The sequence below is a fragment of the Chanodichthys erythropterus genome, chromosome 2 (genome assembly GCF_024489055.1).
Source record: "Chanodichthys erythropterus isolate Z2021 chromosome 2, ASM2448905v1, whole genome shotgun sequence".
Lineage (NCBI taxonomy): Eukaryota > Metazoa > Chordata > Actinopteri > Cypriniformes > Xenocyprididae > Chanodichthys > Chanodichthys erythropterus.
In genome coordinates this window covers 25,639,739-25,666,123 of record NC_090222.1, presented here as the reverse complement: position 1 = coordinate 25,666,123, position 26,385 = coordinate 25,639,739, and the positions used below count along the sequence as shown (strand labels likewise).

The window sequence follows — 26,385 nt, the reverse complement described above, 5'->3', positions numbered from 1 at the left end:
CCAGAAGTAGGGCTCGGATCAGAGCTCTTCCCAAGTTTTGGAAAAAAGGCCTGGGCAGAGGAGGAACACTTAATGATTAGTCATGAATTCTGGGAATCTGAAGCAAATGATGAGCTTGCAGATAGTGAGTCTCATCCTGCTGCTCAGAGAATATGTGAAGATACATTTAATGATGAGAAGGTAGGACAGGTTGATTATCCACCACCTGAGAGGCTGATCCTTTCTGATGGGGTAAAAGGAACTTTTTCATCTCAGCAAGCTCCTTTAGAAAGGCTGGACTTTCAGCAAGAGGAGAACATAGAAAATCTAGACATAGAAAATGGATCATCAGGGGACTATACTAGAAATATGAAGATGGAAGTTGAGAATCTGGAGAACCCAGAGCTGGAGGCACCTGGACAACACAGACCTGTTGAGATGGTGATTGATTCTCAGAATTCTGAGACGTTTTTACAAAAATATGTGGGAGATGAATTGTTTAGTGTTGAAGACAATAAAGAGTTTGACAGTCATGAAAACATGGTAGGTGTAAGAGGTTGTATGACTCACTCTCCTTCATTTTCTATTACAAATGCCTCAACCGATGAGTTAGAACTTCTGCAATACCATAAAGAACCTCTTTCTAGTCACAACAGCAATGTACCAAGAGACCAATCCGAAGCTACATGGGCACCCAAGACTGAAGCAAGCAAAATTTTGATTGCAGACCTTGAAGACCATCACACCTGCACAATAGACTTGGCTGATAATTCTCACATCGTTTCAGTGTATCCAGAGTGTCACAGTACAGAAACCAATAGACATGATGTTGACAGTAATCACTGTTCTGCCATGATCAGTGATGTATTTTTTGAAAAAGAAAGATCAGATTCTCCATCGTTCCCAAGTCTCACCATTAGCACTGATCCAGAGCCGTGTAAGATCCACAGTAGCAATGTTCAATGTTCAGCGCCTGCACTGATTTCAATGGAGCTTGCTGAATGTGCTGCTTCCCCACATGCAGGAGTGGGTAAGTGTCAAGGTCCAAGTAGTTTCCCAAATACAGTACACCACATAGAAATCAAGACAAGTTCAAGTCTGTTCTGTGCCACAAATCAAACATCTACCAAAGGACATGAGGAGCCGTCGGGATGTTCTGATGATGCTAACTGTTTAGATCAGTCTCTTGAAGAACTTGCAACTAGTACCACCACTCAAAGCAAAGGTATCACTGCAAACCTGGGGCGAAAACCGCACACGTCTCTCATGAAAGAAAACCACATTCACCCAGAATCAAATGCTATACGGGAGGACGACAGAAATAGCTTGTCCCAGAAAGCGGCCCATCCACCTCTCTCCCAGTGTTCTCTGAACTCCATCCCTGAGTTGTTGATCTCTGAGTGGAAGGACTTGGATGAGGAGCCTCTGGAGGATTTTGAAAAACTAGAGCAGCTGTGCTGCATTTCTGGGGATGAAGAGACCCTTGGAGATCTGTTTTTAGGAAACTTAGATCTGCTTGAATCTTTAAAAAGAAATCCAGAGCAAAGAACAAGTGGTGCTGGTGGTATAATAAACCAGGATGACTCAGCAGATTTGGAGAAGAAGACAGGAGTAGAGCTAAAAGAGGAAGTTGATGGGATAACAAAAAGTACCACGGCTGTCTTGCAAAACTCAGAGCAATATGAAAACATTTCTCCAAATTTCCCAGGAGAAACTCAGCAGTCAGTGGAGAAGAGAACAGGGCAGCATGTGCCAAAGCCTCTCTCGCCATGCCATTCTACAGATGGTTCCAAAGGGCAGAGGTCACTCTCAAAAATGCAGACAAAAAATGGACTGATGATGCAGGTGAGTAAAAATGACACTAAAATGACCTGTACTCTATTGATGCTCTGCTATTTCTGAAACCTTTTGTGTCTTTATACAATCTTTTTTTTTTAGGTTTGTGAAGAGAGACTTCAATACTCTCTCAGTGAAAATGTTCAAACCAATGTCTTGTGGGGTTCTACAGTTAGTGACAGCGTAATTCTACACCCTTGGGGAGCCTCTACCACTTCATCCTCTGTAGAAAGTGTTGCAAGCAAAGATTTGGACAATGAGAGGTATGGTTATTGCTACAGAAACACTGCAAAAAAATAAAAATAAGTGAGAGATGAATAGAGCAGAGAACATTCTATTTGCATTCGAATGCAATTTTCACTGTCTTGAGATAATATTTATAAAAAACAAATCCTAGTCAGATATTCTGTATTTAATCAATGTGAACTGCAGAGAATGTGATCTTAGCTTTAATCTCCTTGTGACATTGTGGCATTTAATTTAACCACAGTCTTTGCTTTAGAATTATCTTTAACTGAAAGCTTTTCTTGGTTAAATGAAGTAAAAAACAGACTTCATCTTAGTGTAAATGATTTATCTTAGTAGCAAAGAGGAGACCCCACCCTCCTCTCCCTCGGTGTCTGTGAGTGAATCTGCTGAAACACAGACAGAAGCACTGACTGTGCTTGAACAGCCTGAGGTTCCTTCCTCTCTGCCAGTTGCAAATCAAGCAATGAAAGGTACTGTGAAATGAAATCATTCAGCTTTTTCATTTGGATTTGTGTTTATATAGTGTGTTTTGCATTTTATGCTGTTTTAAAATGTTGTACAATTTTAAATAACACATATTAAAGAAACAATAATATATTAAAATTGATTTTCTGACTGTAAATGATTGGGTAATTTGGCTTATAGCCCAATTGTATACATACCACCGTCTTCTTTGATATTTATCTTTCCTCTCTCCCTCTCCACCCATACCATCAACCCCCTGTTCCAGCTAAGCTGGCTCGTCTCTCCTTATCCCTCCCTCCACTCTCTCTCTCTCTTCCTCTCTCACCAAATGCCAAAGGAGGATTCTGGGAAGGGGGAGAGCATAGAGGGGGGAGAAGAAGGACTGCATCAGCAGGTAGCGATCCAGATGAAGATGAAGAAGAGGAACAGGAGGACGAGTCTCCAAGGCGCGTCATCGTTGTCACAGAAACAGATGTTGACAAGAGAGTGGGTTTACGTAGCTTGCTGAAATCGCCAAAGGAACCCGTGGACAAAGAGAACCGTGACCGTGGGAGGAATGTGTCATTTTTTGATGATGTCACAGTCTATCTTTTTGATCAGGTATGTCAAGGGTGTTTATACAAAAAAGCATTGAGTACCTTCAATTACGAGGTTTCACATTGTTAAACATTGTGTGTTTTGTTACTATTCTGTATCTTAAAACTTTTCATGCTAGGAAACTCCGACCAATGAACTTAGCTCTGGATCTACTAGTTCATCTCCCCACGGAAAAAAGCCCCCCAACACTGATGGTTTTGGTAAGTGTTTAGACCATTTGGGTGTTTACAAACAGCGAAGACGTGTTTTGTGGGCGGGGCCTACCTGGTGGCAGAAAATGACAGTTCTGCAGTAGCAGTCTATGGAAACCATGGAATAAAAGAGTAAAAAAAAAATTATATTTTACAATTGTGACTTTTTTTCTCATAATTCCAAGTTTATATCTCACAATTCTGAGAAGAAAAATCTTTTTTTTTCTCAATTTTCTCTGAATTGTGATATAAACTTGCAATTGCGACTTATAAAGTCCATAATGGGTGATATACTGTAAACTTGCAATTATAAGAAAAAAAAGTCAGAATTGTGAAATAAAAATGTTATAGGTATATAAATGTAATCTCTTTAAAATGTTACAGGTTTAAATATTATTTTATGCTGTAACTGTAGGGCTAATACAATTCTGCCCCCCGTGAACTGCATATGTGAATATTCTGTAGATCTGGTGTTTACATTAGTGTAATCATATATTTCAATATTCTGTAAAAATATAGAACATTTTTTTTTGCATCCAAAGAACATTTTTCTCTTATTCCGTGGATTTTACCCGTTTTCCTCCACTTGTAACCACTGTTTTTCTGCCACCACAATGCGCACGCAGCTGCAGTGATGTAACTGTGACGTCTGCCCCCAAATGGTCTATTCAGCAGAAGATATGATAATTTGGGACTGATTTGCATGAAGAAAATGTAAAACTTGTGATTGTGCGAGAAGAGTAAAAATCATGTGATCATTTGATATTATCTGTGATGCAGAAGACTTTTGGTAGTCCCAGATTGGGTCACATCAAGTCTACTCAGGGACGTGTCAAGGTTAAATGATCACAAAAATGGCATTTTAGATCTGTCTGCATCGCCACCATTTTAAAGGTGCCCTACAACTTTTTTTAAAAAGATGTAATATAAGTCTAAGGTGTCCCCTGAATGTGTCTGTGAAGTTTCAGCTCAAAATACTCGTGCTCCACGCCTACAGAGCTCGCGCTTGCCTTGAACAGTGCATAAACAAAGTTTACACAACTAATATAACCATCAAATGGATCTTTACAAAGTGTTCGTCATGCATGCGGCATGCATGCGTCGGATTATGTGAGTATTGTATTGTTATATTGTTTACATTTGATTCTGAATGAATTTGAGGCTATGCTCCGTGGCTAACGGCTAATGCTATACTGTTGGAGAGATTTATAAAGAATGAAGTTGTGTTTATGAATTATACAGACTGCAAGTGTTTAATAATGAAAATAACGACGGCTCTTGTCTCCATGAATACAGTAAGAAACGATGGTAAATTTAACCACATTTAACAGTACATTAGCAACATGCTAACGAAACATTTAGAAAGACAATTTACAAATACCACTAAAAATATCATGAATCATGTCAGTTATTATTGCTCCATCTGCCATTTTTCGCTATTGTTCTTGCTTGCTTACCTAGTCTGATTATTCAGCTGTGCATATGCAGATGTTTATACTGGCTGCCCTTGTCTAATGCCTTTCATAATGTTGGGAACATGGGCTGGCATATGCAAATATTGGGGGCGTACATATTAATGATCCTGTTACGTAACAGTCGGTGTTATGTTGAGATTCGCATGTTCTTCAGAGGTCTTTTAAACAAATGAGATTTATATAAGAAGGAGGAAACAATGGAGTTTGAAACTCAATGTATGTCATTTTCATGTACTGAACTCTCGTTATTTGACTATGCCAAGATAAATTTAATTTTTCATTCGAGGGCACCTTTAAGTTGAGATCAACTACCTACTGCAATGCTGTTGCACAGCACATATTAGCTGCAGTTAAAGGATTAGTTCACTTTTAAATAAACTTTTCCTGATAATTTACTCACCCCCATGTCATCCAAGATGTCCATGTCTTTCTTTCTTCAGTCGAAAAGAAATTAAAGTTTTTGATGAAAACATTCCAGGATTATTCTCCTTATAGTAGACTTGAATGGGCACCAGACAGTTGAAGGTCAAAATTAGTTTCACTGCAGCTTCAGATTGTTCAGAACAATCCCAGATGAGAAATAAGGGTCTCATCTAGTGAAACCATCGCTCATTTTCTGAAAAAAATTGAAAATTATGTAAGTTTTAACCAGAAATGCTCATCTTGAACTAGCTCTCTTCTTCTTCTCTATTTGAATTCCAGCAGTGTAGACACTGCTTAGCGTAATATTGCCCTCCACAGGTCAATGTTTGAACTAATTTTTATATGCAATATGCTAGTTCAATAGTATATAACAATTAGTTCAAACTTTGGCCTGTGGAGGGCAGTAATACACTTAGCAGTTTCTACACTGCTGGAATTCTAATAGAGGAGAAGAAGAAGAAAGCTAGTTCAAGATGAGCATTTAACGTTAAAACTTATATAATTTTCAAATTTTTTCAGAAAATGAGCACTGGTTTCACTAGATAAGACCCTTATTTCTCATCTGGGACCGTGTTGAACAGTTTGAAGCTGCAGTGAAACTAATTTTAACCTTCAACTGTCTGGTGCCCATTCAAGTCTACTATAAGGAGAATAATCCTGGAATGTTTTCATCAAAAACTTTAATTTCTTTTCGACTGAAGAAAGACATGGACATCTTGGATGACATGGGGGTGAGTAAATTGTCAGGAAAAGTTTATTTAAAAGTGGACTAATCCTTTAATAGTACTAATAAACATCTGTCTTTGGTAAAAATCTTCAGAGTACATCTATCACACATCTCAGATCACATTTGTCAGATTTTCTTTTCTTTTTTTTCTTTTTTTTAGGATCAGGCAGCCACAAGGCATCAAAAAGTAAAGACCATGTAGTGAAGTCAAGATCTCCAACCGGAGTCACTTCTGGCTCATCATCAAGGTTTACAGTAAGCCCTGCCGATGACCCACATTTAGTGTGACATACAACAGTTTCCTAAACACCTGGACAAAGTGTACCCCCCTGGAGTGAATGAGTGGCCCCCGTTGTCATCGGTAACTATGACGACTCCTGGAGGTTATTTTTTTAACTGCGAGAAAAAGAAGGACTCCCGTTTCAAAAGGCTGGAAGCAGTCCAGGTTTTACTCACTGCAGCAGCTGGAGTGGTAAATCCACAAATAGAAAGTACCTTCCAAACAGCCAAAAACCTTGGAGTTCTGTAAAATCTGACATGTACTTTTTCGGCTATGCAATGGGAGTCTTATTATGTACCAGCTTAACTGTTCTATTTTCATGGCTTCTTGAAGTACGTTTGTATTTTATTCCCCTTAAATGAAGGGGCGCACTTTCTCTGACCAGTCCCTGTCTATTTGTGAGCTTAGAAATATTGACATTGTAAATTTGTTCTCATTGCAGTCAGGCATTCTTGTAGTTTGTGGTTGAGGGGGGAATTGTCTCTCCAAATCACAGCAGTGCAGTTCTCATTTAGCATTTGTACAAACTAAAAATGAATTGCAACAGAATACAAACTCATTTTAAAACCATTTATTTTAAATGTATTCTTAGAATGCACGGAAAATTAAAACTGCAACTAACTGTTGTTTTATACTGTATTTTTTATTGCAGATGTTATTTATTTCTGTATCTAATTTGTTTACTTATTTGTTTATTTATTCTGCATTTGTTTAAATATGTTTGTCTGTTGGCCTAATTCACTTTATAAGTTTAAGTAAACTGTATATTTACTTTGTATCAAATTATTTTGGATTCATGGCATTTGCCGTTTAATCCTATTAATAACCGCCTCAACAAACATATATCTTTGCATAGGTACAAACACTTTGAAATGTTTTCTCTAATTTAGCTATTTCTAGATGTCAGTCTGTATCTAGTTGTCCTATGATGTGTCTCTCCGCAGGTGTTATTTTCTAATAATGTATTTGACATGAGCTTTTCCTTTATTCATTTTGAAGCAGTAATTATTGCTTGGCGTGAAAAAAAAAAAAGAGAAATCAGCATACATGACTATTAATTGACTTATTTATTCATTCATTTTTAGTTTTCAGTCTTATCATTCATTCAAACATCTGAGGTAATCCAGATCATTTCATCACGTTCATTTAGAGGTTTCATAATATTCTGTATGAAGCTGAGGGAGTGAAAATAACATGGAAACTGTGAAACATTTATTGAAATGTTTGATGACAATAAATTGTTCTGTCTTATACCTTCTGTGTAAAATCTTGCTTTAACTTTGTAATATTATTTTGGTGCATTTTTCTATAATATAACTTAAACTTCCATTAAAATTATGATTAGTATCATGAAATAAAACAAGTTAAAGATGTGTCAACTCTTCTGCACATTTCACAATACTGATGAAATCCCATGTCTTTGTTATGTGACCTATTAGATATGTTTATAAACTATTATCTAACATAAAATTAATAGAAATAGTACGATTAAAAAATAATTGTGAACATGAAATATTGTATAGGTCTGTCACACATTTTGCATGCAACCCCATTACCCTATGATTTTACCCCATTACAATAAAAAAGGAGAAAAACATTCCTTAAAAAATGTGGCAGTCTAGAAACATCACCTTGACACTTGCTCTACAGAATGCCACAGATCTCATTCTGTTTTCTCATTTACTTAGTTAACACAAAATTTACACAAACTGAATTCCATGCACAACCATTTAATAAAAGATTTTATTAATATTATTTTCTTTACTTTTATATTTATTTATTGTTTATTTCTAAAAAAAAAAAAAAAAAAAAAAAAGCTTTAAGATTACACAAATTAGGTTTTTAAAGTGTATTTACGTTAGATGTCCCAGATGTTGCTGGCAGGGTTATAATATTTATATAACATTTATTCCTTTAATAAAAGAAAAGTAGATTGCTACATTTTGACACTTTTGATAGCTTTGTCAAATATGTTTGATAACTTAATCGTGGAAAATTTTACCGTCTACGGGAAAATACCATAAGCGTTCCTGAACACATTTCCCAGAAGCCTTTGCTGTAAAACTTGTGACGCATTTAGCCTGCGACTTCAGCGTGTTGTTCGGTGTTTTGCGTTGGTAAATCGTTGCATGTTAGCTCATTTTCTTATTTCTTAAAGTGAGAAGAAAAGAGACGCTCTGAAAGGTAAGTTGTAGTTCATTTTTACCCTGAAAACTCGTTCAGTAAAAGCGGTTGTTTATTATCTAAGTTGGCGTTTATTTTCTTGCTCTATTCGTAGATGTCTTTAGCAGACGAGCTGCTTGCCGACTTGGAGGAGGCAGGAGAAGAGGAGGACGGGCTGTACCCCGGTGGAGAAGAGGGTGAGAGTGATGGGGAACCCGGCGAGAGACAAGCTGGGGGTCTGGAGGACATACCCGAAGAGATGGAGGTGGATTACAGTGGGACGGAGAGTGTCACATCCATAGCAAAATTAAGACACAGCAAGCCAGTGAGTTTTTGACTTTAATCATATTAATCTAAAACTGGATTCTTATAAGTACCTTCTCCCTGAAGCATTACACTAACTTAATGCAAACTTGACTTTCCACAGTTTTCTGAAATCATGGATAAAATCGGTCTATATGTTGGAAATCAACGAAAGAATTCGGAAGGTAACATCCTTCTACTTTACGAAACGTTGAACGTTTGCTGAATGCTGATAAATATTGACATTTTCTCTACTCTCTTCAGTGTCTGGACCTGTTGAAGCAGACCCAGAATACAGACTCATTGTCGCCGCCAACAATCTGACAGTGGAAATAGACAACGAACTTAGTGAGTTTACTGTTCATTTTATTTTGAATATCATTCATCAATGTCAAATGACAAGATTTATAAAACTTTTCAAGCACAATAACATTGATTCCTCTTTATTTCCTCCCCAGATATAATTCACAAGTTTGTTCGTGACAAGTACTCCAAAAGATTTCCTGAACTGGAGTCCCTGGTGCCAAATGCACTAGATTATATCAGAACTGTTAAGGTAGAAACCTGTTAGTCTCAAGCATTTGTGGGCAGCCCATTCATGCAAAAAATGGCATCATATTAATTACATCCTCTGATCTGTTTTGTCATTGACGAGGTGTAAACTGAAGTTCTTGTGTGTGTGTGTAATATAATTAATATTTGTTTGTGTGTCTTCAGGAGCTGGGCAACAATCTCGAGAAGTGCAAAAACAACGAGACCCTCCAGCAGATCCTGACCAATGCTACTATCATGGTGGTCAGTGTCACCGCCTCAACAACACAAGGGTGAGTAGATAGATTCGGTATGATTATTGGAAGAGAACCTTGTTTATTGTAAATATTCGCTACTGTTTAAAAGTTGGGCTAAGAAATGTAATTATTCAAACAGTATAGATTAAATTGATCAAAAGTGACGGTAAAGTAATTTGTTTTTATTTCAAATAAATGCTGTTTTTTGAAATTTCAATTTATTAAAGAATCATAAAACAAATTCAGCACAATTGTTTGTAAAATTGATAAGAATTTTCTCTTAAGCACCAAATCAGCGTATTAGAATGATTTCTGAAGGATCATGTGACACTGAATACTGCAGTAATGGCTGCTGAATATTCAGCTTTGTCATCACAGGAATAAATAACATTTTATTTATTTATTTTATCAAATAAATGCAACCATGATAAGCATCAGAAACTTCTTTCAAGAACAATCTTAATCTTTCGAGAACAAACTTTTGATAGGTAGTATAATTTTGCTGGTTTTCTAATGAAATGATTGGATGTTGGCAGAACTATGCTTGGTGATGATGAGCTCCAGCGATTGGAGGAAGCGTGTGACATGGCCCTTGAGCTCAACCAATCAAAACACAGGATCTATGAATATGTGGAATCCAGGATGTCATTTATTGCTCCAAATCTTTCCATTATTGTCGGAGCTTCAACTGCTGCCAAGATCATGGGTGAGAACAAGAGGGTTAAGGCTGCTGGATAAAATGCATAGTTTGCCCAAAAATTACAATTGTCATTTACATCTGTTGTTCCAAACTGCTTCTTGAACTACTAACTACTACTTGACTTAAAGGGATAGTTCACCCAAAAATGAAAATTTGATGTTTATCTGCTTACCCCCAGTGCATCCCAAATGTAGGTGACTTTTTTTTCTTCAGTCGAACGCAAATTATGATTTTTAACTGCAACCGCTGCCCTCTGTCAGTCAAATAATAGCAGTGGATGGGAACTTCAACTATAACAGTAAATAAAACTTGCTTAGACTAATCAAAATTAAAACCTGCGGCTCGTGACGACACATTGATGTCCTAAGACACGAAACGATCGGTTTGTGCAAGAAACCGAACATTATTTATATAATTTTTACCTCTAATACACCACTATGTCCAACTTCGTTCAGCTTCCTGTTAGTGAGGTCAAAAAACGCGTTCTGAAGACGGAAGTGATGTCTCGCCCATATACTTCAATGAGCGCGAGACATCACTTCCGTTGTCAGAGCGCGATCCGACCTCACTAGCCGGAAGCTGAACGAAGTTGGACATAGTGGTGTATTAGAGGTAAAAAATTATATAAATACTGTTCGGTTTCTCGCACAAACCGTGTCTTAGGACATCAATGTGCCGTCACGAGCCACAGGATTTAATTTGGATTTGTCTATGGAAGTTTTTTCGACTCTTATTGTTCAAGTTCCCAATCACTGCTATTATTTGACTGACAGACGGCAGCGGTTGCAGTTAAAAATCATCATTTGCGTTCGACTGAAGAAAAAAAGTCATCTACATCTTGGATGCCCTGGGGGTAAGCAGATAAACATCAAATTTTCATTTTTGGGTGAACTATCCCTTTAATTATGTGGGAAGCAAGAGGTTAATTGTAAAGAAAGTTGTTTTAGCTTTTTGGGTGAATTATTCACTGAAGATGCTTATGCTTGATTGAAATCAAATATACCGCTTTTCATACCTTCTGTTTCTGATCTGTTTTTTTTTTTCTTTTTTTTTTTTTTCTTTCTGACCACATATATATCTTTCCCCCTCATTACAGGTGTTGCTGGTGGGCTGACTAACCTGTCCAAGATGCCTGCATGTAATCTGATGTTGCTGGGAGCTCAGCGGAGGACACTGTCTGGATTCAGCAGCACATCCCTGCTGCCCCACACAGGCTACATCTACCACTGTGATGTAGTGCAGTCTCTGCCTCCAGTGAGCATCAAACTTTTTGCTTTCACTTAATTATTTTTTATTTCTTCGTTTTTATTTAGTATAACATTCCATTTTTCTCTGTTTCCAGGATCTGAGGAGAAAAGCAGCTCGTCTGGTTGCAGCTAAATGCACTCTGGCTTCTCGTGTGGACAGTTTTCATGAGAGTGCTGATGGCAAGGTCAGTGATTGCATCAGTAGCCAAGTTTACATGGACACTTATGTTTAAGTTGGAATTAAATCATTCCATTTGAATTCGAACATTGTTTAAATGAACGCTAAATAAAGTGATCATGTTTGTCATAAGCTTTAAATCGGATTTAATTTTTTTTTCCGTACACACTGCACAAATATACAGGGTTTCCTGCTGTTGTCGCATATTAACCAACCTCCTTTTCTTTGTTTTAAAAAGCAGACTTAATAGTTATCTCTTTTGGGTCCTAATTAGGAGATGACAAGCACACAAAGCTTTGTGCCATGTAATGATTATATTACAGTTAGTAAAAACACCCATTCCCTTGCCCAAAACAAGACGTCTACAGATGGGAGTCCGAAAGTGGACTTGTGGGACCACGTTGTCCTGCACCACTTCACAGATGATGAATGGAAAGAGAATTTTAGATTGACATGACAGCTGTTTATTATATTAAACAACATTTTATTAAACAGTTTGTTCCATGCGTCATACATCATCACGCCATTTCTACATCATTGCACATGCGCAAAACTTTCCAGTTTCGGTTTTCAATCTGATCAAGTGTTTACATGTCCTATTGCATAGATTAGAAAAGTTTTATCCCATCCCTTTCAAACCGATTGAAATATTAATCAGTTTGGGCATTTTTATTACAATTGAGGTGTTTAAATGGAGCATTTTCATTTGGATTGGACTTTTAAACCAATTGTCATCGGAATGCACTGCTCTGTGTAAAAGGACCTATTGTCTGCATCGCTGTACAGTTTACCAATTTCAGATGATGAAGTTTGACTGTAAGAAAATGTAGAAGTACTATATTAATTTGGGCAGAAAGAATGGGATGAAAATAAAAATAAGCTGTATGAAATAAACCATAGTATAAAAAGAAGTACCTTCTATAATTTCAAATCAAGACATGATCAAGTTGTCTTCACTAGGTGTAGACTGGGGCACTCAAGACTTACCCATGGGTTTTTATTAATAAGTGAAGTTCCTCCTTTATGTCTTTCATGTAAAGTTCCTTTGACTATTAAGCATATTTTGTTGAATTGTAATTTTTATGATGCTGCTAGAAAATGCTTTTATTCAGAAACATGCTTGCGTGGGAATATTTGAAAATGTACCACCTAAAAGTATTTTAGATTTTCTATCTTATGTTAAGTTGAAATGTTTTATATAATATAAATGTTATGGATGATACTGAAATTTTTTGCTATGTAAATAGCCATGATGCTAACATGGCGTAAAAACTTAATAAACAAACTATATAAATTTGTCTTGATTAACTTGTTCGTTTGTTTGTTTGTGTGCAGGTTGGCTATGATCTGAAGGAAGAGATTGAGCGAAAGTTTGATAAATGGCAGGAGCCCCCACCAGTCAAGCAGGTGAAGCCTCTTCCAGCTCCCCTGGATGGACAGAGGAAGAAGAGAGGAGGAAGAAGGTGAGAGTCATAAGGGGTGGGCATGATGGGTCCCTGTGAATCTAACAGAACCTTAGATTTTGCATTGCAATATTTTTCTTGACATAAGCAAAAGAAATTTGAAAGGGGAAGTACCATAATGACCTTATATAAGCTTTGTGACAGAACGTTGTGTTTTAACTATTATTTTTGATTATATTTTGTCTGAAATTAAAACATTTGCACTGTAATTATTTTAAAATTAAAAGGGAAGTACAAAAACAAGATTTGTTTAGATTACGTTCGTTTATACAGTAGAGTTTTGACAATTTCATAATTTTTATTTAAAATATTTCATTGACATATTTCTTGGCAATTAAAGGTGCAGTAAGTGATTTCTGAGAGAAACTGTTGATATTTGAAATCAACCTAAACAAACACCCCTTTCTTCATTAATTCACCCCCAAATGTGCAATGAAAGAGTAGAGGTTTCTATCATAGCTGAAGTGAAGGAAAATAATGCTTTGCAAAAAATAAAGCAAAGATAACGAACGACAAGGAAGAACAAAAAATGAACATACAGTAGACAGGAGTATATAAAGCAAGAGTTGGTTGTTTGTCTAGTCACCAGCAGCACACCAGCTTCAGACAAACGATGACACTCAAAACTGTCCTGTTACTATAGTTAACACTACAACAACAGCATGTCTTGGTTCTGTAAAAAAAAAAAAAAAGCAAAACCAAAGTTACTCGCATATGGAGCAGAAACAACACAACCTCTGCGTCCGTTTTCAGGCCTTCCCACTCTCAAAAGTTTCTCCAGTGCTGGAATGCTTTTCTAATATAATTTATTATAACCCTTCTTTTTTCCAGTGATATTCCTCAGACCTTTTCTCTTTTGTAATGTCTCTCAGCTGTCTCTTTCTACACTCTTTCTTAAAATCTTCCTCTTGCTCACTCTCTCCTCCCCCATCATGAGTGAATACGCCCCCTACTGCTAATTGGCTACAAGTGTGTTGTGGTGCTTGGGCCAGTCCACTGTGTTTCTCAGAAATCGCGTACTGCACCTTTTAGCGAAAGAAAGGGGAAATGTTATTATATTATAATATATTATTTTATTTTTTTCTTAAATATGACCTATATATGAACTTTTGTTTTGACTACCTTTTTTCCCCCCCTGTTCTTTCAGGTATCGTAAGATGAAAGAGAGGCTGGGTCTGACAGAAATCAGGAAACATGCCAACAGAATGACATTTGCAGAGGTTAGTTAACTTCTATCAGTATTGCTCCATTAGTATGTTTAGCTGCTGTATCCATCCATGGAATTTCAAAACAGTCCATTACAAAGTTTCTGTCACTCTCCCTGTAAGATCGAGGATGATGCTTATCAGGAGGATCTGGGCTTCAGTCTCGGTCAGCTGGGAAAATCTGGCAGTGGCAGGGTCAGGCAAGCTCAGGTCAATGACTCCACCAAGGCCAGAATATCCAAATCTTTACAGGTACGTATGTCTACTGTTACACCAATTACAAAATTGTAAGAAAAAATTCAATTTCTTAAAAGTTTTTAAATGTAACATCTTCAATTCTTAAATGTATTTATATACACTACTGTTCAAAAGTTTGGAGTAGGTAAAAAAAAAAAAAAAGTTTTTAAAAACTTTTCTGCTCACAATTGCTGCATTTATTTGATTAAAAAAAATCATTAAAAACAGTAAAAATTAATAATAAAAATAAATAAAAAATTGAACTTATTCCTGTGATGGTAAAACTGAATTTTCAGCAGTCATTACTCCAGGCTTCAGTGTCACATGATCCTTCAGAAATCATTCTAATATGTTGATTTGGTGCTCAAGAAACATTTATTATTATTATTATTATTATTATTATTATTATTATCAATGTTGAAAACAGTTGTGCTGCTTAATATTTTTGTGTAAACTGTGATTATTTTTTTTCATTCTTTGATGAATAGAAAGTTCAAAAAACAACAAACAGCATTTATTTGAAATAAAGCTCTTTACTGTCACTTCCCATCAATTTAATGTGTCCTTGCTGATTAAAAGTATTAATGTCTTTAAAAACTGACCCCAAATTTTTGAACATTTAATATAGATTTGTTTCATAATTATTTGTTTACATTGGTGTTTAATTATCACTTCTATGCATAAGGACTTGTAAATGTTTTGTTTCTGCAGCGGACACTGCAAAAGCAGAGCATGACGTACGGTGGGAAGTCCACTGTCAGAGACCGATCATCTGGAACCAGCTCAAGTGTGGCCTTCACTCCTTTACAGGTACACAAACTCATTTTTGAGAAGTGATTATTTTTGCTGTTCTTTTGGTGCATCTAGAGGTGGAGTTACACCCTTCACATTTAAATTATTCCCGCCACAGTTCCACAGTTTCCGTGTTGTTCCCTTGCTGAAACAGTGACTGACAGCTGTGGTTTGGTTGATTTGTTAATTAACGGTCTGTTCACTGTCTGCTCTCTGTCAGGGGCTCGAGATTGTGAACCCACAGGCTGCAGAAAAGAAGGTGGCCGAAGCCAATCAGAAATATTTCTCCAACATGGCTGAGTTCCTCAAGATTAAGCGTGAGAAGGAGGACAAGGTGTGAGGCTGTACGTTAGACGGAGGAAACCATACATCGACAGCCATGGACGGATTCACACTTCAACTGCTAATTTATACTCTGTCACACACCCACTCAGACGGACTTGTGTGGGGATGGTGACATTATGAGGACAGCATGAGGACATGTGACTGAAGATCTTCTTTTTTGTGCAGAAAAAGGAGAGCAACATGTTCTGGTGTACATTTTGATTTTTGTTCCTTTTTCTTTTATGTGTACAAAGGAATTGTGTTGTATATAAATCACAAAGAACATGACAAATGCAAGTTGTTTTAATTTTTTTTTTTTTTTTTTCCACTTCAGACGCTTAAATCTTAAATTGAGTAAAGTTGCTCGTCTAGTTGTACAAAAATTTTCACTAGTCCTTTTTTATTTTAGTTTGAAGCCAGCTTAGTTATTTTTTGTGTTTTCTGTCAGTGAGGAAATGCCTCCCAGGAGAATTTCATTTAGTTTTGGTTGGTATGTATAAAACATGCTTGAATATGCAAGTCTTTATACTGTATATACTGTAGAGACACATTTTCCCCATATACATATAGGAGCTTTCACATTACATTTTGATACGTCATAAATATCTAAAAACATTAGTTTCAAAATTAAAGGTTGAATGTCAAAAAGCTCTTGTCAAATTTATTTAATGCTCCTCAACAGAAGTAAATGTTTTCTGGGTGTTTCTAGTATTGATTTTCACACTTTATTGTAGGATAATTGTAGCAATAAGAGGGTGTACAACAAAGCAGTTCTAACTAACAAAATGGTTATGTATAATGAAAGAAATTCTGCTGTCACATTTATCCTATTAAGCTACCTGTCAATCCTGTTATGCAACATTCCATGTTTATGTAATACATTTTAATGAATTATGTGACATTTTCAGTGTTAACTTTTACATAATGGTAGGCCAAGGAACACAATGCCATTGGAAAAATGTCTTAGTTGTGTTTTTGTGAGAAGCGCATTTGAGACAAGTTTACTAGATGTGGTGCTCTGCTCATTTTTGAATATTTAAAAATAAGATGATCTTTTTAATATGCTTTATTACACACCTCTTTTTAACCAATTGCAGACCAATCTATTATATGACTGTTGTATGCTGTTGTTTTCTCACATAAACCTAAAACTTAATACCCAATTATTATTATTTTTTGGTAAGGAGCCATGTAATAAGTGGAATAAACCCTAATCTGGTGATTAGGACCTGACATGCAACTGCTGGATGTATATTATCACTTACATAAAGATGCCACTTGTTAATGGAGACAACAAAAACACTGACACTGCATCACAAAAGTATTTTATTGAAATTTTACAACTCTGTTTTTTTGTTTCCTCTCAACCTACGAAGCGACATCACAATCGCATGCTGTCCTGTCCATGTCAAAAAGGCAAGGATGATGGTATTTGTTTTATTATCAGAGAGAAATAGATAATGCAAACAGCTGCCCTGTGCATCAAAAATACTTTTCCATCTCATCACATTAATATCATATTGTGTGTTGGTCAAGCCTGTTGTTCTCCCCAAACAATAGAGGAAACTGAAATGAATGGAAAGTCGCATGGGATCATGTCACAATGTGGGGTGTTTTAAAAAGCTTTGCCTGATAAATGGAGTAACAGAACAATGATTTTTTTGTTTTTTAATAAGGAAAACTGTCCAGCAGGGTATGTGAGACTAAATTCGAGATGTGACTTCAAAAATAACAGGAAGGTTTTTGTTTTACTTTACATGCACACTTCCACACAACAAAAATATTCAGCCATGGACAACCTAAAGGACACTGAAAGAAAGAAAAATAAGGTTTTTAACTTGTACATATTTTAATCTTTGTCTTTTTATTAGATATTTTTGAAGTGAGATCACTCATGCCATGTTTAACAGACAAATAATCACACGCCACTTTGAAGGCTGACAACGTCAACCCACCTTGCTTGTGAACATATGTAAGATAGATGCTACAGAACATTACCCTATCGACGCCAACTTTTCTGCGGTCTAGCAAAACCACATTTAGGTAATGATAATGGTAGGGAGGTCGAGAGGAATTCAATTGCATAGCAATTTAATGGTCGACACATTATCTCGCAAGGCAAAGTCACAGTGCCTAAACACTCCCAGAGGGGCTCAATGAACTAAGAACAACCAATCAATGTATTAAACTCGGGTTCTCGCATAGTGCCGGTACATCATAGTCAGTATATGTCATCTAAGAGGATAAGACTTGCTAATGCAGCACTCCACCAAACACAAACTACGAGCAAAATGTTTTGTCTGTGGCATCCTAAACCAAATCGTTTCCATTTATTTCTGTCACTTGGCTATGTGGGGGGTTTCAGTTAGAACAGAAATGAAGGGGATAAAGACTCAGTTAAAGGAGGTTCAAATGTTTGCATGTAAACAGGCACTCGACCCCCTACTCTCTCTCTCTTTTAAAGAAAAAGGCCAACTTCACATCCAACTTTAACCACGACATGGAGTTCATCTCGGAATGTCAACAGCAGCGTTATCTCTGTCGTAGCGATCTCTCTCTCTCCGTCACTTCCTCCATCAGTCACTGCAGGTCTCGGTCTTCCAGGTATCTGTACTCAAACGTAAATCCTTCCTTTTTTCTCTGGCCCCACTTTTCATAGTCAAAGTAAATGTACGTGCCCTACAGACAGAAAAAGAATATTCATTAAAACAGAGCAAATTCTCCAATCAAAGTAAAAGCACAGGAACTAATTATAATATATTTATATATATATATATATATATATATATATATATATTATATTACTGCTAGTAATAAAGTAAATGCAGCCTTGGTGAGCATAAGACTTCTTTCAAAAACATTTCAACTTTTGATCAGTAGTGTACATTCATTTTTAAAATAATATTTACTTATAAAAAATTATTGAAACAGTGGTTTGCAGCCTTAATGTGTGTAATACACATATATATTAAAAAATATCTTTTTTTTTTATTGTTCAATTTTACTGGCATTGACTACTGAAACTGGTATTGTGACAACTCTACATGGATCATTAGAAATTTAAACTTTTGTCATATTTATCCTCAGTGATGAGCATGAGAACAGTGCTGGGTTGGTACCTGTTCAAACTCATCAGTGATGGTCTTGGGTTCCTCGTGCCGTTGGAACCACATCATGTATTTGGTGTGGAACCTCCACGATTGCTTCTTCAGTGCTTTAGCCGACAGGTACTGTGCCTTTGTGCCCTGAGTGAAAAAGACAGCCAAGAGAAAGAGTTGGAAGACTGCAACATCCAACAGACAAGCTCATAAAAGTAACAAATGCACACCTCCAGGTAGTAGAATATGAAGAAGAGTGTTTCAGTGGACAATCTCTGGTAGAACTCAATAGAGTCCGAATGATGCGGGGGCACCTGGTGGTGGAATGGCGGTGTAGGGCAGGGGTTTCTCATCAGGTACTGCCTACAGATGGGAAAAGAAAAAAGAAAAAAAAAATGTTTGTGTCATGTTAGGCCTACATCTTCAGCTTAACGAGCAGCTGCTTGCTTTTGAATGGCTTGACATTGACAGAAAATGCATTGTCACTCATTTTAAAGAACTGTCTTCATTGTGTAACGTTGCTGTTTGAGCATGAAAAAGAACAAAGTACACTTCATAGGGAGTTTTTCTCTATATCAGTAAGCACTGCTTCTGAGTTCCCTAAAGCGCCTTGATTGTATTTGAGTTTTCTTCCAGGACAGTACACATCACAATATTCCTCATTTAAATAATCCCCCCCAGGCATATGCAAAAAGGGGGTGAAGCCTATTTGAATTGGGTTAATGTTTTGTTTCCGTGTAAAACTCGAGGCGTGACACTTCCCTAACACGCTCTAGGCGGCTGACCAATCACAACACACCGGTCCAGCTGACCAATCAGAGCACATTGTGCTTTTCGGAAGGAAGGGCAACACAGTGACAGAAACTAAACAAGGGTGCTTTTCCGAAAAGGACTGTTAGCCAACTATGGTCGCAAATTCCGTCATTATCAACATACTTCAACAAGCCGGTGTTTCCCGAAACTATAGTTCTAACGAAACTATAGTTCCATCATTTTGGCTAATACTGATAACTCTTTATATTTGAAAGCCAATGCCTGATATACTGACTGATAAATCTGAATCAATATTTTTATATAATTTTTGAAAGCCCGATTACAAAAACAAAAGTCGCACCATTAAAAGCCATATCCCAAGCACTTCAACATAAATCACATATATAGTACAGTAGCCTATAGTGAACCAATGTAAGATTGCTTAAAATTAAAATTAATTTTACAATCCTATGGCCAACTTTCTTTACCAAAAAAAAAAAAAAAAAACCCTGATGCCTTAAAAATAAAATGCCTAAATAATACAAACAAGTCATTGGACAACAGCATAAATGTATGCGCTATAGATAAATAAAATGGAATCATTTTTGCACGGAAAATAATGGTTTTTAGCTTCCCTTTTTAACAATTATCTTTAATATATCATCCAAGTTATCTTATCGTGCTGATAACTATATGATGGCCGATTTATCGTGCATCCCTAGCTGCAACAATGTCAAATATGTGAAATATAAAGTGCTTTTTGAACATTCAAGCATGAAAACCTATTTTAATAGAACCTGAAAACAAAATCAAGACACTGTAAAAAGGCATAATATGGCTTCTTTTCTTTTCTTCTGACCACCAAGCAGCATGTGTACCTGATTCTCTCTGAATCAGATGGGTGAGGCATGTGTGTCCATGCTGACTCCTGCATTGCCTGTTGGTAAAGCTGCTCTTTAGTGAGGGGGGTGGGGCCTAGCGGACATGCCCCTAAAGATGGCGGCAGGTTGACCTCTGAAACAGCAGGCTGAGGGGCTGTTGTGGGTCCAGGTGGAGCTGAGGATGTTGAGAACAGCTCTAAAGGAAAGACATTTTTAGAGTTAATGATGATTATACCAGCTCTTTACCTTACGTAACGTTTATTCTTGCAGACTAACTGCAGTCGAACTGTTAGACAGGGTGTGCTGTGTGTTGGTTGAGTCATTTTTATCATAAGCTTAGTGTAATAAAGGATGCTGAGCCATAACAGTTAGCTGCACAACATACAAAAATGTCAAATAGGGGCTGAAATTAGTTGTTGTAAATACTGTTTCCCAATGGATAGTTAGGCACACTCTGTGTTAAACAGGTCAGCATGTAAGGTACCTAAGGGTGGGATTTCTCCATCCAGTGCCAATCCTAGTGCAGCTCGCTCTGCCATAGCTTTTAGAGAGCTTGGTGGCTCAGGAGCCTGCAAAAGACCAAAAGGAATTACATAGGAAAAAGCACATTTTAAATCTATAGGACACTGATTTCACTGTATGTGATGGGCATGACTTTTGAGAAACTCTAAGGTGTGTCAGTTCTGCACCACTGATAGACTGAACGTAGTCCAGCCAGGATGAAATAACACACCTTGATGGCTTCTGTGTTTGGTGTGTAGGAGTGTGGGCCGTTTAGCAAACTCCCACCACCAGGTGTGCTGTCATTGAAAGCAGGTGATGGGGAGGAGGGGGGTAGAGTGATAGAACTCAATAAACTGGGACCATTATCCAGACTATAATGCAGAGGAAGTAGGAGAGAGAAAGATAGTGAAAATCAATCAATCATATTACTGTTATATTTATTATAATTCAAAGATATGCAGATAAATACTCACGTTTGATTGGTTGATGAGCTTGAGGACGAGGAATGGCTGTTTTGTGATTGACTGGCACTGCTGAGTGAGGAGTCTGGTGTGTTGTCTGCAACCACAGCACTGTAACCTGTATGGAGAAAATTGCCAATAATGAACAAGTTATAATTTTGGGGGGCTATATATAAAGAGGCGAAAGAGTAAGCTGAAAAATACAGCCATAATTTCAGCTAAATATTTGTTGGCCAGACTCAAAAGCACTCACTGGTTGCACCGTTTTGTTTGAGGCCACTGGGGGGTCTTGCAGGAGCTACGTTTGTAACTCCTCCACTCGAGACAGAACTGCTTCCATTCCCACCCAATACACTCTCTCCAGTTCCTCCTCCAGGTGTTGTGCCCACAGGGCTTACGGGTACCTGCACAGACCCGTGGAGAGCCGTCTGCCCCGGTACCAGGTTCAAAATCCCTCCGGTTAGGGACCCGTGACCTGGACTGGACCCTAGCAAGCCCATACTTGCCCCTGTACCCGTACCGTTACTGGTCGCGCCTGTGCTTGCTCCCCCTGCACCTCCGCTCGGTACAGATATGCCAGAACTACCACTGCTGCTCCCCACTGAACCACTGGAAGTACTACTTGCTGTTCCACCTGCAGCTGCCTGGGCATAGGGGGCAGGGGTAGAGCCTGAGAGAAGCCCTGCCATGTTGAGAGAACTAGACATGCCCAGAACTGGCATCTGAGCCACACTACTGCTGCTGGTGACCGTCACACCCCCTTTCCCCAGGCCCAAACCCAGTCTAGAGCCCTCGAGCCCAGGTACTGTTGAAGCCTGGGACTGGGAATTGGAAGTAACTGGGCCAGATGTGCTGGAACTGGGCAGAGAAGAAGTAGTGGAGGCAGGTAGCGTGGGGTGGCTAGGTGGGCTAGGTGTGTTGTTGGAGGGTACGGATGTCGAGGAGAGTTTGACCTGTGCTTGCTGTTGAGACTGAGAAGAATGCTGCTGCACTGCACTGCTAAAGCTTCCCAGCAGGTTGCTGCCCCCGGAGACGGCTGTGCAGGCCCCGACAACAGTAGCCATGGAAACCAGCGAAGAGGAGGAGGAGGAGGAGCCTGAGGAGGCGGACGAGGAGAAGGACGAGAGAGATGGGTTGCCGTTCTTCACAGGAGACTGAGCGGAGCAAGAAAGCCATGAGGTTAGAAACACAAATATCATTTTTTATTAAGCATGCGTGCAATTTAAAGGGATAGTTCACCCAAAATGACATTTCTGTCATTTCCTCATGTTGTTCCAAATCTGTATGATTCTGAAACACAAAACAAGAACATTCTGAAGACTGTGCTGGACACTCTGTTCTATGCAAATGTAATGGGCATTTCAAATCACCATAAAAGTGGTACATACAACTTGTGTGTTATATTACATATTACATGTTAAGCCTCCTGAAGCCATACAATTATTTTTATAGTGTAAGTTTCATTCCCCATTCACTGTAATAAAGTCATACAGGTTTAAAACAACATGTGAGTGTGTAAACCTTTAACTGATACTGAGGTCTCACCTGACTGACTTCACTGTCTGTCGATCGACCTCTCTTATCCTCTGAAATCTCCTGAGCAAAACATTCACATATAAAATATAGTAAGACAATCAATCCTGTGGCTAAGAAGAAAGCATGATTAATGGAATCATTATGAATGATGGAGATACTTTGCAGACAGAGACAGGAGGAAGAATAAAATAAAGCAGTTTACCGTTGTGCCTGTAGCAGGAGATGGAGGGATAGGGGAAGAGGAAGTGGTGGAGGTCGGTGTGCTGCTGGACTGAAGGAACATTTCATCTTCAATATGGCCCTGAGGTGACGTCGCCATCAAGGCTGCCGCTAGAAAGAAAGAGATATTTGTAAATGTAACCTATCTTGACAAATTCTTTCAGTAGGTCAACAACTAGCCATTTTATTTACCAACACGCAACACGCACACAGACTTACGTATATCTTCCAAGTCCAGATCATCATAGAGAAACTCATTCTCTTCAAAATCTGGGTCTTGCGAAGAGTCAATGTAGTATTCAACATCATCTTTGATCTTATGGATAGCTTCAACCTGGATCGAATCATTATCCAGCATCCTCAAGATGGTCTCTAACATACGAATGTGATACCGGTGTCTCTCGATTAACCTCTTTAGCTCCTCAATCCGATCCTGCTTCTAAAGATAAACACACATACACAAAACCCCCCCCAAAAAAAACAGAACAGAACAGTATGAGAACATGTTTAGTGTGTGCAGAAAAGTGAAAGCATAAAAAAAGGCAGGCTAAAAAAAAGAAAGAATCAAGATATAATAAAATAGGAAAGCGGTCAAAGGTAAGGAGGGGGAAATGGAAAAAATGAAAAGACGACCTCCTTGTCTCCTTTCTTCTTTCGCGTTTGAACAGAGAGGGACTCAACTTCACTCTCAAACTGGTCCACCTGCATGTTCAAAGTGTCTATTGTGTTCTGTGAGAAAGAGAAATCATGAAATTACTGCACTGCTTGCATCCTGTTGAAAGTTTTTCAACCCCCCGCTGTTATTCGTAAGCCCTCTGGTACCGTGAGCCACTGTTCCGTTTCCTCCTTCTCTTTCTGTGCTGGGTCCACTTTCTGAGCCAAGCCCAGCCCCTCTTTAGAATAGGCTTTTGTCTTGGTTTCTCTTTCAACCACCTTAAAGCGCTCCATTTGCTGAGGAGAAAGAGACAGAATGTCAGGTTAAGGCCTGCAAGACTTGGGAAAAATATCTTCTAAAAATTAATTTAAACGTGTTGACAATCATATTTTTATCCAAAGTATAAAAGAATTTCTGGGAACTGTGACAAGAGTGTTAAAATAAAAGAGCCATGAGAAATCCGACATGCGCTTTTACCGTTTCAATAAGCTTGCGGTTCTCCACTAGCTGCCGTTTGTCTTTGATCTCATTGGATGCCACCCATGTCTTAATCTGATCTCTTAGCCGCTAAAAAGAAAAACAGGTGAGAACAATTATACTGATTGAGAACACATATTTTCCCCTTGGTTCTAAAGAAAGTTTACAATAGTTAATTTTATTCAACAGTTTGTTCCGCTTCTCTAAATTGTTTGGCCAAGCAGTGCTAATATCTAGTCCAACAGCAAAGAATGCATCTCTATTTTTATTATTCCCCATGTCTGGATTCACACCATTCCAGAAAGTTTTAAAATAAACTAAATGTCAAATGAGCACATTCTTACCTGAAGCTTTTTAATCTCTTTTTTGAGATCTGCCTCATATTTTTCCTTCTGGTTGGCATTGGCTGCATTGTGAAGCTGAGTATGAAATTAAATTAAAATGTAAAATAAAACAGGTGCACAATTCCTTTCGGCATTAAGCATTAGTTATGTTAATAACATCTCACCTTTTTCCAAATGTCTTCAAACTGTTCGACACCTTCAGCAACTTTTTTCAAACATCGATCTATTTCACCTATTTGTGTAAAGCATTTGGATCATGAGATTATATGATCATTAAGAAAAAAATCTCCCCATAGAAACTACTGTGTACAAACAGTTGTGTCAGGGGAGAGTACAGAGAAAATAAGATATTATATTTTCTATATCATAATGTCTTACCTTGAAGTTTTCTCTTATCAGCCATGGCTTCGCTATGATACTGTCTTCATACCTTCTGTCACTGCAAGCACATCAGAGAGACTGTTAACTTGCACAGCATTCAGTGTGAAGCAGATGGTAAACGTTTCTACTGCTCCTGACAGATAAATCTCATCTCAATAGAAAAGGATAATATCAACACATTCTGCTCGATTGACGTTACACTATTTGTCCGAGTCCCGAAAAAGATTAATATCTACAAAATTACGCTTTACTCGAGTTCTTCACAGGTAAACGAGTAAACGCAAATCTCGACTTTGCAATCCTCCTTAATAAAAGAATATATCAAGAAACTTAATTGATCGTTCCCATAGTTTAGGTCACGTATACCGTTACGCCAACACAACCAGTGTTTACGCAGATTTACGCAGTCTCTGATCACTGAGCACTAGCCACGCTGATGCTAACGTGTTAGATCAGCAGCATTTCATCGCCATATCTCATCTGCACTGATAAAATATCACCCTGGCAGTATATATAGACCGTATACTGCTTATTTCTGCAGTTAACATGGATTAAGCTGCTGTTGTTGTGATGTCGAGCAGCGCTGACGGCTAACGCTCTGCTAGCACACACATATAGTTTTTTCAACAGAAATTGTGGGGGATTTCAACTCTTAAATTGAATGCACATTCGTCGTATACCTTTTTCAAACGTGTGTAATATTCGTCAGTATCTCTATGTGACAGCCACGACCAAAATATCCGCCAATTACTTATTTCAAATTTGGTAATGTTTTCAGCTCGTCAGTCCCCTTCTGTCCAGTACATTAAAGATGGACGGCAGACTCCGCCCACTGCTCGCTGCTGAAGATCCCGCCTCTCGTCTTTTTCCGTTCTTATGATTCATTAAAAATGTCTGTCAATCATTTCTCAAGTTGTGACCATTTCCGCTGGACCGCTGATCCAATTGGATGAAATATTGGGTGAAAGGTTATATTTACGGAAAAAGACCGTTCTCTTCACAAAAATTGATTTCTCCTGGGGTCTTAACACAATTTTTCGATTTGTAACAATTGTACTAGTTTAAATAGGAAAAATTCACAATTGGAAAATCTATTAATTTTTTTTTTTTTTTTATAATTGCTTAAGGAATCGATTAATGTAAGTCAGTTGAGGGAATAATAATGATGGGATTTTATTTAATTACTCAGATTTATTTCAAAGTACAAAATACCAATAAAATTAATATAGTTATTTTGGGCCCTAGTCATATGGGGATTTGTATTTTTTTTATAACTATATTAATAATAGTAGTAGTACATAATAATTTTATTCACCAATTGTTTGTCTTCCTAGACTATTTTATAAAATTAAAAATAATTGTAATTATAAAATTTTAATATGTGATTTCTACCCCCTCCACCATTTCTTATTGGAGCAATCTATTTAATAACATAAACTGGAAGATGAGTTAAA

The 26,385-nt window shown here is 37.7% G+C and overlaps 2 protein-coding genes across 5 annotated transcripts; one reads left to right on the top strand and one right to left on the bottom strand.

Annotated features, from left to right (window-relative positions):
- The first annotated feature begins 8,273 nt into the window (after positions 1 to 8,273).
- Positions 8,274 to 16,863, top strand: prpf31 (PRP31 pre-mRNA processing factor 31 homolog (yeast)). Its single transcript, XM_067394487.1, has 14 exons — positions 8,274 to 8,406; positions 8,501 to 8,710; positions 8,813 to 8,873; positions 8,953 to 9,036; positions 9,147 to 9,244; positions 9,406 to 9,512; positions 10,013 to 10,182; positions 11,273 to 11,430; positions 11,519 to 11,608; positions 12,937 to 13,064; positions 14,212 to 14,284; positions 14,393 to 14,521; positions 15,218 to 15,316; positions 15,519 to 16,863. The coding sequence occupies exons 2-14, from the start codon at positions 8,501 to 8,503 to the stop codon at positions 15,636 to 15,638; spliced, it is 1,527 nt and encodes a 508-aa protein (XP_067250588.1). The 5' UTR covers positions 8,274 to 8,406; the 3' UTR covers positions 15,639 to 16,863.
- A 73-nt stretch (positions 16,864 to 16,936) lies between these two features.
- Positions 16,937 to 25,751, bottom strand: cnot3a (CCR4-NOT transcription complex, subunit 3a). Of its 4 annotated transcripts, none has more exons than XM_067406218.1 (19): positions 25,612 to 25,751; positions 24,929 to 24,989; positions 24,715 to 24,782; positions 24,551 to 24,625; positions 24,207 to 24,296; positions 23,897 to 24,025; positions 23,708 to 23,803; positions 23,294 to 23,513; positions 23,058 to 23,185; positions 22,865 to 22,915; positions 22,559 to 22,609; positions 21,573 to 22,473; positions 21,332 to 21,437; positions 21,088 to 21,229; positions 20,839 to 20,923; positions 20,352 to 20,550; positions 18,951 to 19,083; positions 18,742 to 18,867; positions 16,937 to 18,301 (listed from the first exon to the last, which is right to left on the bottom strand). In XM_067406218.1, the coding sequence occupies exons 2-19, from the start codon at positions 24,951 to 24,953 to the stop codon at positions 18,203 to 18,205; spliced, it is 2,724 nt and encodes a 907-aa protein (XP_067262319.1). In that variant the 5' UTR covers positions 24,954 to 24,989; positions 25,612 to 25,751; the 3' UTR covers positions 16,937 to 18,202. The 4 variants fall into 4 exon arrangements, with proteins under 4 accessions (XP_067262319.1, XP_067262327.1, XP_067262335.1 ...); XM_067406226.1 differs by having other exon boundaries at positions 23,294 to 23,510; XM_067406234.1 differs by having other exon boundaries at positions 23,294 to 23,507.
- Positions 25,752 to 26,385: the final 634 nt, after the last annotated feature.

Coding starts and splice junctions, on each gene's coding strand:
- cnot3a (XM_067406218.1), bottom strand. CDS start 24,953: ATGGCTGATAAGAGAAAACTTCAAG. Junction 23,514..23,707: donor AGAAGAAAGGAGACAAGGAG/GTCGTCTTTTCA, acceptor GTTTATCTTTAG/AAGCAGGATCGGATTGAGGA. Junction 22,610..22,864: donor CAGACAGTGAAGTCAGTCAG/GTGAGACCTCAG, acceptor TTTGTGTTTCAG/AATCATACAGATTTGGAACA.
- prpf31 (XM_067394487.1), top strand. CDS start 8,501: ATGTCTTTAGCAGACGAGCTGCTTGCCGACTTGGAGGAGGCAGGAGAA. Junction 10,183..11,272: donor AACTGCTGCCAAGATCATGG/GTGAGAACAAGA, acceptor CCCTCATTACAG/GTGTTGCTGGTGGGCTGACT. Junction 13,065..14,211: donor AAGAAGAGAGGAGGAAGAAG/GTGAGAGTCATA, acceptor CTGTTCTTTCAG/GTATCGTAAGATGAAAGAGA.